General features: G+C 44.3%; 1 protein-coding gene across 9 annotated transcripts in view; it reads right to left on the bottom strand.

Moving 5' to 3' along the window:
• ST3GAL4 (ST3 beta-galactoside alpha-2,3-sialyltransferase 4) overlaps window positions 1–17,247 on the bottom strand; it is a 148,592-nt gene that overhangs the window by 45,244 nt on the left and 86,101 nt on the right. For 2 of the 9 annotated variants that reach the window (XM_053269222.1, XM_053269223.1), the window contains exons 1-2: window positions 10,008–10,117; window positions 8,266–8,361 (exon numbers count right to left, since the gene is read on the bottom strand). The exons of 6 other annotated variants lie outside the window; for them this stretch is intronic. In XM_053269222.1, coding sequence (XP_053125197.1) covers window positions 8,266–8,301 — 36 coding nt within the window. In that variant the 5' untranslated portion in view covers window positions 8,302–8,361; window positions 10,008–10,117. Of the gene's footprint in view, window positions 1–8,265; window positions 8,362–10,007; window positions 10,121–17,247 lie in introns of those variants that run through there. One more of the 9 variants, XM_053269229.1, reaches the window with a different exon arrangement.

Below are 17,247 nucleotides of genomic sequence, written 5' to 3'. Positions count from 1 at the left end.
CTGCCCCAGAAGGCATACAATGACAGAGCCAGACAAGCTTCTCTAGGGAATGCATGCCAGAGTATCAGTGCCTCAACCAAAAAGGTCCTGTTCTGTTTTCCCACACCCTGAACCTCAGTTGGCCAGGGAGCATGGGGAAGAGACTGGAGCAGATGCTGAACAGAGCGTAACAGGGAAAGTCAGTCTAATAGCATTTATGAATGCCCCCACATGTTTTAAAAATGTACAATATGGATTCAACATCTACCCCGATTTACATTTCTAGCTAGCTGTGTCCGAAAGATTCAAGATGGTTAACAAGGTATTTAGAACATTTTAAAGTGAGTTTAAAATAAATAAGATGGCTAATAACTGAAAATACCACTGCTGTCGTTGGTTGCGTTGAAATCCAGACATGGTAACTCAAATAGAACTCAGATGTTTTATGGCATTTCCAAAAGTTGTACAGACTTGGGTTTCGATGAGTCAACAGAGAAAGAGGGCTACAAAATATCCCCTATGTAAGTGAAGTTCTCCAATCTCAGCACTCATTCAGTCCTGACCCATCCATAAACTAGCAAACTACCCCCTTTCATACTTTTGGGGCTCTTTTTACACTGAAGAACTGCTGGGAAACCACCATTCTTCTTGGAAGTTGTTGTTGTTGTTATTAATTCGATTTCTATACCACCCTTCCAAAAATGGCTCAGGGTGGTTTACAAAGAGAAATAAAACAAATAAGATGGCTCCCTGTCCCCAAAGGGCTCACATTCTAAAAGTTATCTTTTATTCAAAAGATAACTTATTCAAGTTATCTTTTGAATGCCCTTAGAATCACAGCACTTTGCCACATAAGAGTTGCACTTACGTATTATGGAAAGGTGGAACAGGAAATTCTGAGAGATCAGAGGTAGGGAGGAGTACGATTCCTATTTTTAGTTACACTTGGCAATTATTCATTTAGAGCTTGCATTGCGGGAAATTCAATGAACAACAACAATGGTTAGGGCAATACCAGCTTCTTTAAGCAACTTGCACTGGGTGTGGGAAAGCTACCAGAGGGCCTCTAAAAGGCATCTCTCTGGACGTGACTTCAATTTCCAAAATAACACCCAGCCTTTGGGTCTTGCTAGGAGGGATGGTAATCTTAGATATGAGGCAAAGAAATCAGTCAGCCTAAACATGGAATTCAAGCAAAGACCTGTTCCTGACCCCATGTTGCTAGAGCTCCATTGACCTCAAGTGGCATCCATCTTGAAAGCAACCCCAAAACAATCATTTAGTGCATGGTACAGGATAATTATTCACTGGTACAGCAGAACCAATAAAGCACCATCCCATTGGTGTGCATTCACAAGCACCCTCTGCACCACTGCAACAAGTCCCATGCTAGAGCTGGCTTCCTTTTCTGGAGATAAGCTGGAAGTCTGCCTCACATAAACCAAGCTCCAGACCTTCTTCAGAGGCCCTTTTCACAACCACCCATTACCCCTTAATGCCACTATGCATGCAACTCTCTCTGACCCTGGACATAGTGCCACCCATCTATCAGCTTTCTCCACACTGTGCTATTGGAGAGATGTGAATCAGAAACAAACCCTTGTAATGTCTACTTAGGGATTTTAAAAAATATCTATAAAAATAAAGTCATAGTCCTGAGAAACAGAACAGCCTTGCTACTGTGGGGCAAGGCACCTAGAAGAAAACAAACTGATGCATTAACAACCCATCAAATGGATGACTCATTGACAATGCGCAAAATGGCCCAACATTGAGACATGTAGCTACAGTATATTGAGATAAAGGGATGTTTTTACTGTCGTGACCCTGCAAAGGAGAGGCATCCAGGACCATTCCCTCTCCTCCACAACCAACCAGGGAGATGTGAAATAAACCAGCTCAATGAGCGGGTGAACCTGTACCTGGGACAGGAACTCACAGGTAGCAGGAGTGTTTACAAATATAACATCACACGCTGGTGGATTTTTATGGCGTTTTTATATTTTGTTAATCATTTTAAGATTCTTTAGGAACAGTGATTAATGTATTGTGTAGATGAATTTTTATTTTGTGGATTGCTAGATTTCAATCCAATGTATCTTGTGGATGAAAATAAACCAGCCAATCCCAGTGTTTTGAGTGGTCCCACTTCAGATACAGCATTATGGTGTATTTTGCAATCTTCCCTGCCCTACTGAAAAACAGGTATGGATTGAGCTGATGTTTGAACTTGATGCACAGATTTGTGTCCCGAATGAACACACCAACTTTCATTCTGAAATTTCAATTTTCAAGGCAGGTACCATGTCATAAAATGGGAATTCCAAACAGGAAAGTTAAACCTCACAGCCCTATTTTACTTGGCTAATACATTCTGCATCTGTGCACACACAGCCACACACAGCCACAACCAAACACCCGAAAGAAGTAGCAAAAACACACTTATTGTGTCTTCCAAGGTCACATTTTGACCATGGTGGCTCTCTGCCTTCTTGCAGTTGGGAATGGGTATGTGATTGCTAGTAACTTAATGTCTTGTTTTCATTTTCACAGTGAGTTCTGGAGAAACAGCAGAGGGGCATTTCTACCACCACCAAAAATAAGACAGAAGAGGGTGTAAGAAGCATCACTCTGTCTTCAGCTGTCAATTTGCTCAACAGGTGTTCCACGCACACGGCTGAAATCACAGCAGGTGAAAAAAATCACAGATATGAACAACAGCTATTTAGGTGCAGTATCTTCTCTCTATCTGAGGGAGAGAGAGAGAGAGAGAGAGAGAGAGAGAGAGAGCGCGCGCACTTCCTTTCCATTCAAACTATAGACCAGTTAAGCAACAGCCTGTCCTCAAAAACAGCATGAATCTTTCCATGAATCCAGCCTACGCATTTTGTTTGATCACATTCCTCAGCTCTGCCAGATATTGGCAGCCAATTTCAGTGCAAAATCTTATTGAGCTGCTTAATCTTTAAATAAGTAAATGATACAAGACCAAATGCCATGTCATCTGGGAGGGTAAACTCGGGAACGATGCAGGGAAACCGAGCCAATGGAAACGTGGGCTGAAAAGAAGAGCAGGTGTCCAGACAGCAAGATGTATCCAGGGAATGGAAGAAATTGCCACAGAATCTGAGAGATGCACCATCGATCTGCATAGTCCAGCAGCTAAAACTGAAATAATGCAATTCACGCACATAGGTTACATGGGGAACTGCCCTATATCAAGTCAGACCATTGGGACCACCTAGTTCAGTATGGTCTACACTCACTGATAGTGGCCATCCAGGGCCTCAAATAGGTATTGTCCAAGCATACTTGGAGATGACAGGGATTAAACCTGGGACCTTGTGCGTGCAGTATTAAGGTCATCGAGAGAGGTCTGTCTCCTGATGTCACCAAATCATCTGGCAGTGATTCAGGAATGGGCCTTCTCTGTAGTTGCTCCTGGGCTATGGAATGCACTCCCTACAGATGCTCATGGTTTAACATCTTTACCAACCTTTAGAAGAGCCCTTAAGACACTTTTTTTTTTAAAGCCAGGCTTTTAGTAATCTTTGAATGTTTTAAATTGTTTGGGCTTATTTTGTTTTTGTTGTGTTTGTTTTTGTGAACTATGCCTAGAGCCTTGGGAGTCAGGTGGTACATCAATTTAATTAGTTTAGTTAATTGATTGATTGGTTAAAGCAAAGCAGATGCTCCTGGCACAGTGAGGAAATGACTTGACTAGCAAGCCAGAGGTTGCAGGTTCGAATCCCCGCTGATGTTTCCCAGACTATGGGAAACGCCTATATCGGGCAGCAGCAATATAAGAAGATGCTGAAAGGCATCATCTCCTACTGTGCGGGAGATGGCAATGGTCAACCCCTCCTGTATTCTACCAAACACAAACACAGGGCTCCGTTGTCGTCAAGAGTTGAAACCGACTCGGCGACACACTTTACTTTTACCTCATAATCACAGTCAGTGTCAGGGACCCCTGGGGCAAAGCCCTGTACTACCAATGGTTGGGGTGGAGGGGCTACAGCCGTTTGGAGAGCCTTGCAATGGCCACCATCAGTGCCCAACTTGACTGGCCCCTGAATGCACATGTTATTGTGAATTCACACAATAAGTATAATAAGGAAGACGTCGCAGAACTGGGGGAAAGGGCAATTAACGGGGATTAAAGGTAAAGTGTGTTGTCAAGTCAATTTCAACTCTTGGCGGCCACAGAGCCCTGTGGCTTTCTTTGGTAGAATATACAGGAGGGCTTTACCATTCCCATCTCCCACGCAGTATGAAATTATGCCTTTCAGCATCCTCCTATATCGTTGCTGCCCGATATAGTACTAGTGGAGATTTCAACCAGAAGTATTCCAAGAAGTATTGTCTACACAGACTGGTAGTGGCTTCTCCAAGGTTGCCGGCAGGAATCTCTCTCAGCCCTCTCTTGGAGATGCTGCCAGGGAGGGAACGTGGAACCTTCTGCTCCTCCCAGAGTGGCTCCATCCCCTGAGGGGAATATCTTATAGTGCTGCTCACACATCAAATCTCCCATTCATATGCAACCAGGGCAGACCCTGCTTAGCTAAGGGGACAAGTCATGCTTGCTACCACAAGACCAGCTCTCCTCTCCATTGTTATCATTATTTTGTAGTTTTGCAGAGTAGTCCTTAGGAGTTACCTAGTGGACCAGGAGCGAGTGAAGGGAATCTTGGACAGCATCCCAAGGGAACAGAGATATTGCCCCTCTAATTCTGATGAGAAATGAGTGTACAGACATCTGTACCTTCATACATCATAACGTCTGATTCAGGCTACTTCAGGCTGATTTCACAGCCTGACATTTTCTTTCGCTCCTTCCTTATAGCATTAAACGGACATTATGCTTCAATTCTTTATAATTTTATGGGGCTGTTCTGCCCAATAATTGCCGTACTGTGCTGTTTGTCTAGCATAGGCAAGTAACAGCACGCCATTCTTACGGATGTGCTCTGGCTACCCTACCAGTCAGCTGTACTACTAAACCTGAGCTGATTCTCAGAATGGATTGGGGATCAATTACCAACTGATGTTCTAGCACCAGGACATCCTAATATGAACTGCCACATCTCTGAGCACCTTCAGTTCCAAGTGAATGTGGAGTGTGTTGGAAGCGTTGGCAATCTGGCCTGCTGCGATTTGAAGGTGTTGACGCTCAGCATAAGCTACGCCATTCAGGCACCCAAGAATCCTTGCTTGCTTGGTTGCTTTCTAAAAATAAGGATTCAATATCCCTCATTGTTGCAAAGGCAGACTTTGATAAAGGCACTGAGGACCAAACAGAGGAGTTCCCAGCAGCGTTCTCTCTAGTTTTTTTTCCATCTGTGTGCAGAATGAGTTCTGTTCTGGGTGGCACTGTCAAGGCAGTGTGCGTGCACGTATATTCCAAGTAGGACCTTGCTGATTCAGTCTGAGCGAGATCTAAAATTAACTGAGCAGACACCAAAGAACGTGTGTGCGCATGCATGGGCACACACCTTAGAGGGAACACTGGTGTCCAGTGAATAAGGTTGCTGTATGCTGGCTTTCCAAATCCGGGTGCCGGATTTGCATATTATGTAAATTGGCTTGAAAATAATTTTCGAGCAGAAGAGTGACTGCACCTTTTGCTCCATAACTCCACTTCTACAAGGGCTAGAGCTTAGCTTTTTGAAAATCAGATGAAAGCTGAAATCTGAGCAAATCTGGGTGGGCTAAGCAATCTGGGTGAGATGCTTAAAAATCCAGGTGAAACCCGAAATTCCAGGGGGGCGTGGCAACTCTACCAGTAAAGAGGATGAGAGTCTTGGTCAATCTTCAAAAACTTCTGATCCTCCCAAACTCTTCGCAAATGATAAAACTCACAAGCCTGGCCTGACTCCTCGCAATGTTAGCCAAATCAAGCCCTTCAAAGCCTTAAAAGAACAACAGTTGAGAGGGCTGGTTCAAAAAGTAAGGGGGAGCTGTCCCTGCAATTCATGCACAGACCCTAACCCTCTAACCCTTTGTTATTCTCCCATAAGTGCTCTTGTGATAGTATCAATTATATCAATTAACATAAAGTACCCAATTAAGCATGAACAACTCTTATCACCTCTGCTGAGCGAATGAGCCCAACCCCTCAACCCACCGTGATCAGATCCTCCTATGGACAGAAGGGAAACACGATGGCCAACAGCGGGCAAAGTTTGTGGGCCTCGGCTTTTTTGCTTAGACAAAGCTTATACACTGAGATCGGGGAAATGCTTTTGTTCGTGCTTGCAAAGTGCTTGAGAGCTTTCGATCACTCTGATTTACTGCATGCATTAAGAGCCCTTTTCAAGTGCTATGTGAAACTTTTGCAAAGAAGCTCACTTTCTAAGAGAAAAAGAATTAGTCTGTTGCAGGCAGGTACTAATTCATCTTTGCCTAAAGGATTGCTTGCAAAGGGGATTATCTAACTGTTCCAACAGGAAATTGGCATAGCTTTAATGAAAGAAGGTGAGCTCCAAGATTGGCTCTTATGAAACGTCACAAGTAGGTAACACACATGGGCTGTTTGATTAATTAGCCATATATATACACACACACACACACACACACACACACACACACACACACACACACACACATAATGACCTACCCACCACCACCATTTATGTTGCAAAACAGAATCAGATCTTGTTATGTGAGCATGCTTGAGATCACCATCATCTTCCATTCTCCAATGTCAAGCCAAGACAAGTCAAGTGAAGGCGGAGGAATGGAATTTACCATTTTTGCATTTTAACTTAAAATGACAAGCATCAAAGAACCCGGGCCGCCTCCAATCAGGGGCCATGAGCATGGCCCGAGACACGCCCCCCCCGCGTGTCTCCATTTGGAGCCAAAATCAGCCCACGCTGCATTGGAAGTGTAGATGGAGTGACTCTCCCTGCCTTAAAATGGGGCCGATTGATCTCCCTCCGAAACGGGGCTGTGCGGCCCCATTTAGGAGAGAGATCGGCCTGTGCTGCATTGGCAGCACAGCCGGAACGGCTCTCCCTGCCTTCAAGGAGGGAGAGTCACTCCGGCCCATGCTGCTCAACACAACGCGGGCCGATCTCCCTTCCAAATGGGGCCGCGTGGCCCCGTTTGGGAGGGAGGCCACGTCCCCCACCTCTGAACATCAGACACAGGGGGTGGGGCCAGGAGGCCACAGTGGCGGCCGCACACGGGCCACCATCAGCCTCCCTACGCAGCTGGTAACACAAAGAAATTGTACAGTGGAAGGCAACTGGGTAGGCTTATTAGTGCCCGCTTGCTACACCAAACTGCATAATCTCACTGCATGACATGACATACTTGAGACCCGTGGGCTGGAGTGATTTGTCCCTTTCCTTAGGATTTCTGCTGTAGTCATCTCACTCTATTTACTTAGGCATTATGAGAAAGAGGAGCAAAGGGATATGGAGTGAGGGCAAGCCCATGTCTTGTAACATCTAGTTAAGCCCCCAAGGGACCAGAGTTCTCCAATACAATTACTTTTTTGAGAAGACAACCATACTGAAGCATCCGTTTTATGACACTGGCAACTGTAAATGCATGAGGCTCCATTTCTCTCTCTCTGTGCGGATGCATTAGGACTGTGCACTTTCTGCAGAAGTAGCAGAAGATGGCTACTTGCCTTCCCAAAGTAATATCAGCCAGCAGAGCTATATCTGTTGCTCCCTAGAAGGCTAAGCTATCCAGAAGGCTCGATCTCAGGGGTGGCAGACAGATGACATATGCCAAAGAGGGTAGAAAAAAGAAATCCCAACTCCGGCAATCGTACCCATATTCAAAACTGTGCTGGGCCATTTCTCTTAAATCCAAGATTGCCATCTCAAGTTTTTCTCTGGTCCCCACCATGAATGAAGATCCAGTTCGTGGGGACCAGCAATGGGGCTTTCTCAGCCCCCACCTTTGGAATGCCCCCCCCGACAAGTGCTTGATCAGTCTCCCTCTTTATTAGTTTGTGTTGCTTTTTAAAAGAAAACCCTCCCCTTAAAATATGCCTTTAAAGAGGGGTTGTAACTGGGTTGCTGGTATATAAGCAGTTTTTAATCCTGGCTGCTATTTTGTCTTTTCTGCCTATTTTATCCACTGTTTTTGTTTTGGTGTTTTCTTTTAGTGCTATTTATTGCTTTCACTGTTTTATTTGTGTCTTACTGTAAGCTGCCACAAACAGCAGCACACTAGAGGGGAATAATAGAAACATTTTAAATAAATAAATAAATGAGTGAATGAATAAATCCCCTGGGGGGGGGGCAGCGAGATGCAGCTTCTTACCTCAGGCACAAGGTGTTTTTCTTCTGTTTCCTCCATGCTTTCAAGTGTTTCCCCCGGATGCTACACTATACCAGCAGAATTTCAAGGTGACAGCTCCTGTTTGATTAATTAGTCTTTTTAATATATTTTATATATATATATATATATATATATATATATATATATATATATATATATATATATACCCATATGACCTACCCACCACCATCATTTATGTTGCAAAACAGAATCAGATCTTGTTAGGTGAGCATGCTCGAGATCACCATCATCTTCCATTCTCCAGTGTCAAACCAAGACAAGTCAAGTGAAGGCGGAGGAATGGAATTTACCATTTTTGCATTTTAACTTAAAATGACAAGCATCCCCAAAAGTAATTTAAAGTCGTTATCCCCCTCCAGTCATGAAGCACAAATGCACTCCATCTAATATATATTCTATAGCCTACCTGGAGACAACTTTAGTTTGTGAGCCTTTCGGGACAGGGAGGGAACTAATTCTCCTCTCTAGAGGGGTAGATGTTGCCAAAAAATCACTATGACCATTAGTCCCCTGAGATGGTATTGATGGCCAGAATGTGTGGGCCTGGCTCACGGACTATCCTACAAAAATGACAGAGCATGAGAATTTATTGGAAGAAGCCATGAAAGTTGAACCAGTTTAAAAACTGCTTCTGGTATGCAGCATGGATGGTTTCAACTCTGCATCACACATAGGTGGTTCCACTGGAGACCCTCTGCGATTGCAGCTCAATTTTCCAGCAATGCTGAGAGTGTGCAGCTTCAGCTTAATTAGGAAGCTAACATATACGGAGTCAGACCATTGGTCCATCTAGCTCAGTATTGTCTACACAGACTGGCAGCGGCTTCTCCAAGGTTGCAGGCAGGAATCTCTCTCAGCCCTATCTTGGAGATGCTGCCAGGGAGGGAACTTGGAACCTAGATGCTCTTCCCAGGGCAGTTCCATCCCCTGAGGGGAAGATCTTACCCTGCTCACACTTCTAGTCTCCTATTCACATGCAACCAGGGCAGACCCTGCTTAGCTAAGGGGACCAGTCATGCTGGCTACTTGTGTAAGAGGTTATGAAATCTTGACAAATTAATGGAATGCATCTAGAAAAGCTAGTCTGGGGATAGCAAGGACCAGGATTAGGGGAACAAAGAAGTTTGCTGCACGGGTTAAATATGTGGAATATATTTCCATAAAGTATTTCATAAATACTTTATGGAAATGTGTTAAAAGATATTCCACATATTTAATCTGTGCAGCAAAATACTTGTTCTCCTAAACCTGGTCCTTGCTATCCCCAAATTAGCATTTTCCTAATTTCATAGATACTTTATGGCATGGAAGCAAATAATGATGTTAATACATTCTTATTTATTTATTTATTTATTAATAAACCATTTATTACATTCTTAATAAAGCTGGGAACACCTGTTGCAAATCTCAGCAAATCTGTCTACTTGATTGACTTTGACCCTCCCCCACCCCAATACCCAAACACAGCCTCATCATTATATAAAATGTGGACTATCTCAGAGCAATACTCAAGAGTACAACCTCCTCTTGTTTTGCTGTGTGAATTTCCACTCCCTCCAAAATAAGGCCTGTTTCAGGCGGGGAGTCCGCTCTTACTAAATCCTTGGAGAATTTGCCTTCTGTCAGGGCGTTTTGCTTTTTTTAAAAGTAGCTCTGCTGCTGCCAATGCTCGTTTGCTGAGGATTTTAAATTAAGAGGCATACCTCTGAGTCCCAGAAGCAGGGCCAGCCTCCTCTTACGCGCAACTGCTCCTGGATTAGGCTTAGCGTTCCAGTCCTGGGCCTTCCAGGCTAGCTTTCCCTTCCAGTCTAAAGAGCATGTGGTAGGGGAATCAGTGCCAGCTCAGAACTGCAGGGGGAGAGAACCTGATCTGTGCTGCACGCCCTTGCACAAGGAAGGATTCACCCAACCAGTGTCGAAGCAGCAGCTAGGAGGTTGGCTTAGCTAGACCTGGCTGGAGCAGAAGCGGTTTCTGCTTGCTGCCGTGGAGAAAACCAGGAGCGAGCTACGCTCATAGGAAGCTGCCATATACTGAGTCAGGCCCTTGGTCCGCCTAGCTCAGTATTGTCTACACTGAATGGCAGCAGCTTTTCCAGGGTTTCAGGCAGGAGTCTTTCCCAGCCCTACCTGGAGATGCTGCCAGAAATTGAACCTGGGACCTTCTGCATGCAAAAGGTGTTCTTCCACTGTTCTTCCACTGAGCCCCCTGAGTTATGGGATCTCTTCTTCTACCTATAGGCCTTTTTAACATATTAATCATGATCTGAAAATTTAATATGCTATGCCTCAAAACTGGGGTTGCAAAAACTACATGGGGGCTGGGCAGCACCCACTTCTCCTTGGAGTCTTCCATCTTTTGGCCTATAGTGCCTCAAAGAGTCACTCCAAAGTAGAGGATTTTTTTTTTTAAAGTTTGGTTATGTAGGTCTGTTTATAGCACAGCATTGGGTGTTTTTCTTTTTTTAAAAAAATCCTATATCTGGTTCTGCTTCCGCACATGGAGGCTCCATTCCACATTTTCATGGCTACAGAGACTGATAGACCCTCCCCGTCCACAAAATCTATCTACTCCTAACGGCTGGTGATCATAACCACCCATAGATTGATTGTATAAGTAGTACTTAATTTTGTGCTGGCCAACTGGCATTGTATATAGAAGGCAGAATAGGGACGGGAGTTTTGAAGTTTGGGATCTCTCTCATGGACAAATGTCTGATTCCTCCCACCCACCCACTGAAACACATAAAACAGGAAAAACCTACCCCCCTCATTTCTCAGAAAGAAAGAAGCAAATCAAGACGAGTGACATTTCCGTGCCAGAGGCAAGGTGGGGTTCCCTTCTGATCCTCAACAGAGCCTAAATGGCCTCGAGGAGTGAAATGTGGAAACTGCCACTTTCCTCTACCGCAGGGACAGCAAACTAGAGGCTCACAATCTGGTCTCCCAGCTGATTTATCCTAGCTTCCGAAGCCCACCAAAACTGCCCACTCATATGAGAAAGAGAGGCGTTTTGAAATGGCATGCAACCAAATTATTCCACACTATGCTGCCACATGACTTTGCATGCAATTTCCCAGCTATGACTGGGGGCACGTCTCCATGACTCTGAAGCCCCAACTGCAGGATGCTACCGATGTCATCGAAAACCAACTACGGATGTTATGGTGGCGCCTGATGGAGTATTTTATGTTGCAAAATACACGTTTGGATCTCATACTGCTGAAGTGGCTTCTGGGCTGTCCATCCCTGTTGCAGAGTACTCGTTTCCCAAAACGGCGATCCCAAACAAGTTTCCCCTACTCCCAACAGCGACTAAAATCGCTTGCATTTGCCACTGTTTTCTGGCTTCTGCCTAGACTTAGCCCAGCACAAAAATTATGTTCTCCCTGACTTCTGACACCTCCCAAGCACCCCAGTGGGGCTCTTCCATGCATTCATTGGGTTCTGCCTTACCTGGAGCGCCTTAGCTGCACTAATCCTGAGCTGATGCCCTCTCGTAATCTGAATGCAGGTGTTCTCTCAGGCACCGGCTGCTTGCTAGATACCACTCCTGTTTGTCAGCGTTGCCTTGTTTACGGCAGCAGTCTTTGCACTGGGAATTGTCACCTGGGGAGAGGGACTTGCCTTCGTGCAGATTCATAGCGGCACTGCAACGGCTATTTCTGCCTGCCACTGCCCAAGAATTTGCAACGGCCACCAAGTTATGCTAATACTCGTGCTATCTGATCCATGATCTATGGCCACAGTAAACCTGGAGCGGCAAATTTTAACTGATTAACTGGTGTGGTGACGGAACTCTAAATTACTCTAAATTACAGATTAAAATGCTCCCAGGTGATTAATCAGTGGGGCTGACCCTAAACAACAACTATAGGGCTTCAGGGGCAACTGAGAACTCTTGAATAGCCAACTCCAAAGCAAACGACAAGGTCCTGTTGGTGGCTCTTTTCCACTCGCAAAAGATCTGATGGACTTTTAAAAAAAAAGTATTTTCTTTTTAGCTTGCACACAAATCTAGCAGAGTATTCTCCTTCTTCCAATTAATTTATATGTTTAAAATGTTTACCTCCTGCACTCAGAGTGGAAAACAATAATGACAGAACTAATAAAATTTCAACAGTATTCAGCTGGAATCAAGGATCAGCATCTATTTCAACCATAGATCTTCTACAATTTGGAGGGGCTTTGATTTCTGAAGGCACTTTTTAAAAAATTAGGTGTATAAAAGATACTATTTTGCATTCTATATCTTCCTATTTTGATGGAAATGTTCTCTTCAAAAATCACCTTCAAAAATCACCTTCCAATTAATGCCCTAAATCAGGGATCCTCAACGTTGGGCCCCCAGATGTTAGTGGACTTCAACTCCCATAATCCCAAACCCCAGTGGCCTTTGGTTGGGGATTATGGGAGTTGAAGTCCAATAACATCTGGGGGCCCAACGTTGAGGATCCCTGCCCTAAATGATTAGCTGGTGCATCAATTAAAAATCTTTAACAAGAGCAACAAATATTTAAATACCGCTTTTCAACAAAAGTTTCCAAAGTGGTTTACATAGAGAAATAATAAATAATAATAAAGTGGTTTACATAGAGAAATAATAAACAAACAAATAAATAAAGATGGATCCCTGTCCCCAAAGGGCTCACAATCTAAAAATAAACATGAGATATACACCAGCAACAGTCACTGGAGGTACTGTGCTGGAGGTTGATAGGGCCAGTTACTCTCTCCCTGCTAAATAAAGAGAATCATCACATTAAAAAGGTGCCTCTTTGCCCAGTTAGCAGGGGTGGACAGAATTAAAAAAAGAAAGGAAGTCTGCACCCTTTATAAACCACATTTAAACACATACACACATACACACACACACACACACCAGGATGGCACAGAGGTAGAGGATGGAGAAGACGAAATCTACAAAAGTACTAAAATAAAAAAATTATCAAGTTTCAGAAGAAAGTATACGGTCAACACAGGGCTTGCAAGCTTGATTATACTGGGATACTTAAATGGAAGTATAACTGGTATGTAGGCTTGGTTGTAACGCAGTCGCATGATCTGAGGAACTATGCAACTAAACAAGTTTATATCCCATAACTTAAATGACTTTCTGCTCAGGGCTGTTAAGGCACATGTGTATATTCTACCTTCCCTACTTGAGAACGCAGAAAGGAGGGAGACACCAGCGACTGCTCACCTAACCCAAGGGTTCCCAGCCTTGGGTCTCCAGATGTTGCTGGACTACAATTCCCATCATCCCATTTGGTCACTGTGGCTAGGGATGATGGGAGTTGTAGTCCAACCACTTTTGGGGACCCCAACTGGGGAACCTTCTGAGATGCTGTTGCTCAGGAGGACCCCCAATCTTCTTGGAAACTGGAGACACAGTTCCAGAACTCAGTACTGAATTTTAGGAATCCCTCCATGGACAAACGCTTTCCTGACGCCCTGTTCAATCAGCAAATTTGTGAACGGAAATGTTATCTTATTTTGCCACCTGCCTGCTGTCCGGCTCACCTGGGAAGTCTTTGGATTTCAGTGGGGGAGGGGGCAAAGAGATTTCAGTTAGGGGGACAATATACAAAAGGGCTGCTCTTGGATCCATTTAAAGTTGGGCGCGGGGGAGGAAGCCTTGTGCTAAAAACATTTAGTTGCAATTATTTCCTTCCTTCTTATATTAAAAAAAAAACTTGACTAAAACTAAAGCCATGTTATCAACCTGAATAGACATCTACTTTCAAGCAAACAGATTTGCCATGCAGGCTTGACAGGAAACTCGTTTAATTATTTGCACCAGTCACTCAGTCCGTCAGCAAGGTCTGGAATGCTCCTGAGGAAAAATCAGATATGTTTTGAAAGACAAGTAGGGGAAGGGAAAGAGGAGAGCCTCTCTCTCCACCCTCCCTAAACAGCAGCCTCAGCTGTGTTCCAGAGAGAAATGCAATTGCACCCAAATTTAAGATCAACTGAACCTCTGGTATCAGATTCTGAAATTTCAAATTTCAACTTCTGTGGGCACTCACAAACTGAAATATTAATTGCCATTTAAAAAAAAAAATCAAAGCAATAAAGTTAAAGAAAAATTTCAGTATCCCTACACCCAACAGCATGCACAGCTGTGTTAACCAGACTTTAAAAGTGCACCTACTGAACCAAGCTTTTAATTGAATTTGTAAATTGTGTTCTACATGTTTGCATTGCTTTCATTTTTAGGTTGCGCCTTTTATTTTGTAAACCACCTGGAAACGAGAGTTGGGGGCAGGATACAAATATGAATAAATAAATAGCCAGAAACATTGTAGAATTGTGCCGATGTTTGAATTATTACTAGCTGGACCGGCACAGAGCATCTGTGCGCTAGTTCTGCCTGCCTGTAACCCCCACGGGCCAATGTGGCCCCCTGCCCCGTCTTCTCCCCTCTACCTTAAGCCGCCCCCTGACATCCGGGATGGTGGCAGAGGCAGCGAAAGCTTCTTTCGTGGGCCCGCCTGCTGCCCAAATTTCAGGTCAGGCCATTTTTGGCCCATTTCAGGGCTCTCTGTGCACAAAATGGACCGAAAACGCACACAGAGAGTCCCAAAATGGGCTAAAAACTGCCCAACCTGTCATTTGGGAGCAGGTGGGCCCACAGAAGGAGCTTTTGCTGCCTCCACCACCATCACCGCCTCGGTCTCCTCTCTCCACTGCCAGAGCCACACCACTCCAGCTGCATCCCCTCCGTTGCCATCTCCACTTCGGCCTCCCTTCTGCCACCCATGCCATCCCCCACCGGCCACTTCCCCAACACTGCCACCACCCTGCCCTCCATGGCTGCTTCCTATATGTGCCTCCTCCTCCTGGCACAGGGCCGCATTTTCATTGGTCACGACATCGGTGGGGTCTTAAGAACATAAGAACGTAAGAACATCCCTGCTGGATCAGGCCCAAGAATGCCCATCTAGTCCAGCATCCTGTTTCGCACAGTGGCCCACCAGATGCCGCTGGAAGCCACAGGCAGGAGTTGAGGACATGCCCTCTCTCCTGCTGTTACTCCCCTGCAACTGCTACTCAGAGGCATGCTGCCTTTGAGGCAGGAGGTGGCCTATAGCCCTCTGACTAGTAGCCGTTGATAGACCTCTCCTCCATGAAGTTATCCAAACCCCTCTTAAAGCCATCCAGGTTGTTGGCTGTCACCACATCTTGTGGCAGAGAATTCCACAAGTTGATTATGTGTTGTGTGAAAAAGTACTTCTGTTTGCTGGTCCTAGATTTCCCGGCAATCAAGTTCTCTCAGTGTCAAATTCAATTTCATGGGATCAATGGGATGACCCCTGGTTCTAGTGTTATGTGAGAGGGAGAAGAATTTTTCTCTATCCACTTTCTCCACACCATGCATGATTTTATAGACCTCTATCATGTCTCCCTGCAGTCGTCTTTTATCTAAACTAAAAAGCTCCAGGTGTTGTAGCCTTGCTCATAAGAAAGGTGCTCTAGGTCCCTGATCATCTTGGTTGCCCTCTTCTGCACCTTCTCCAGTTCTACATGACCTTTTTTAGATGTGGTGACCAGTATTGTACTTAGTACTCCAAGTGTGATTGCACCATAGTTTTGTATAAGGGCATTATAATATTAGCAGTTTTATTTTCAATATCCTTTCTAATGATCCCGAGCATGGAATTGGCCTTTTTCACAGTCCACACTTTCAATGAGCTGTCCACCACGACCCCAAGATCCCTCTCCTGGTCAGTCACCAACAGCTCAGATCCCATCAGCGTATACTTGAAGTTGGGGTTTTTCATCCCAATGTGCATCACTTTACACTTGCCAACATTGAACCACATTTGCCACTTTGTCGCCCACTCCCCCAGTTTGGAGAGATCCTTTTGGAGCTCCTCACAATCCGTTTTGGATTTCACTACCCGAAAGAGTTTGGTATCATCTGCAAATTTGGCCACATTGCTGCTTACCCCTACTTCTAGATCATTTAAGAATAAATTAAAAAGCACCGGCCCCAGTACAGATCCCTTGAGGACCCCACTTCCCTCCATTGTCTTGCCACATAATATGCAGGCATTTTACATATATAGATTGTGTCTTAAATTGAAAATCACCCAGAGATGTATATATGAGGTGGTATAGAAATATGCCAAATAAATAAGTACATTGAAATTAGGACAATACGTACTCAAAGTTTAGCAAGTAAGTTTGAATGAGGAGGACAATTAGTTTGAGAATTTTGCTTTCCGCCTAAAAATTTCTTTTATCTCTATTTGCAACCAGCACTAGAAAATGTAACTACTTGGAAGTGCCATAGGAGGAATGTGAAATTATGAAGAAACAGGTGCCAGTCCCAAGTAACTTATATATATATATATATTTTTAAAAATCGGCTAAAGCTTCACATACTTCTAGATTCCCCACCCACAAGGAGTTGTCAGGTTGCCTCTCCTTATCTTTCTCCAACAACAGAACAAAAGCGACCCAGTGATGGGGTTTTTCCATCACCTGTATGAACCGTTGCCATTCACTCTGAAGAACTGCTATTTTAGTTGGCAGAATCTTATTTCTCATGACATATCAAATGAAGTGAAAACAGGTGCACAGATACCTGTAAGAGGCTGCTGACGAAAGGCATGCCCAATTTTAATGGATGAATTTCAGAAGTCAAATCTCAGTGTACGCTCCACAAACCAAGAACATAGCTGTTGCCAAATAACCAAGAAAGGCGCCTATTCAAAGGAATGGAATCTTCTCTAGAGTCAAGCCAAGGTCAATTAACTGATGAGCACTATACAAATCTTCTAATGTGGTCATGCCAAGTTCAGCCCTAAATTTTGCCGCTGACAAATATATTTCAGCAGGCATTTGGGCCATCTCATCATTCAAAGTTCACACCCATGCCACACATCCAATGACCTCTCCTCGGTCCCAAAATGAACTCTCCTCACATTATATACTAAG

Source organism: Hemicordylus capensis, chromosome 8 (assembly GCF_027244095.1).
Source record: "Hemicordylus capensis ecotype Gifberg chromosome 8, rHemCap1.1.pri, whole genome shotgun sequence".
Taxonomy (NCBI): Eukaryota; Metazoa; Chordata; class Lepidosauria; order Squamata; family Cordylidae; genus Hemicordylus; species Hemicordylus capensis.
Note: the sequence above shows the minus strand (reverse complement) of the source record. Positions and strands in the feature narration are given on the sequence as shown.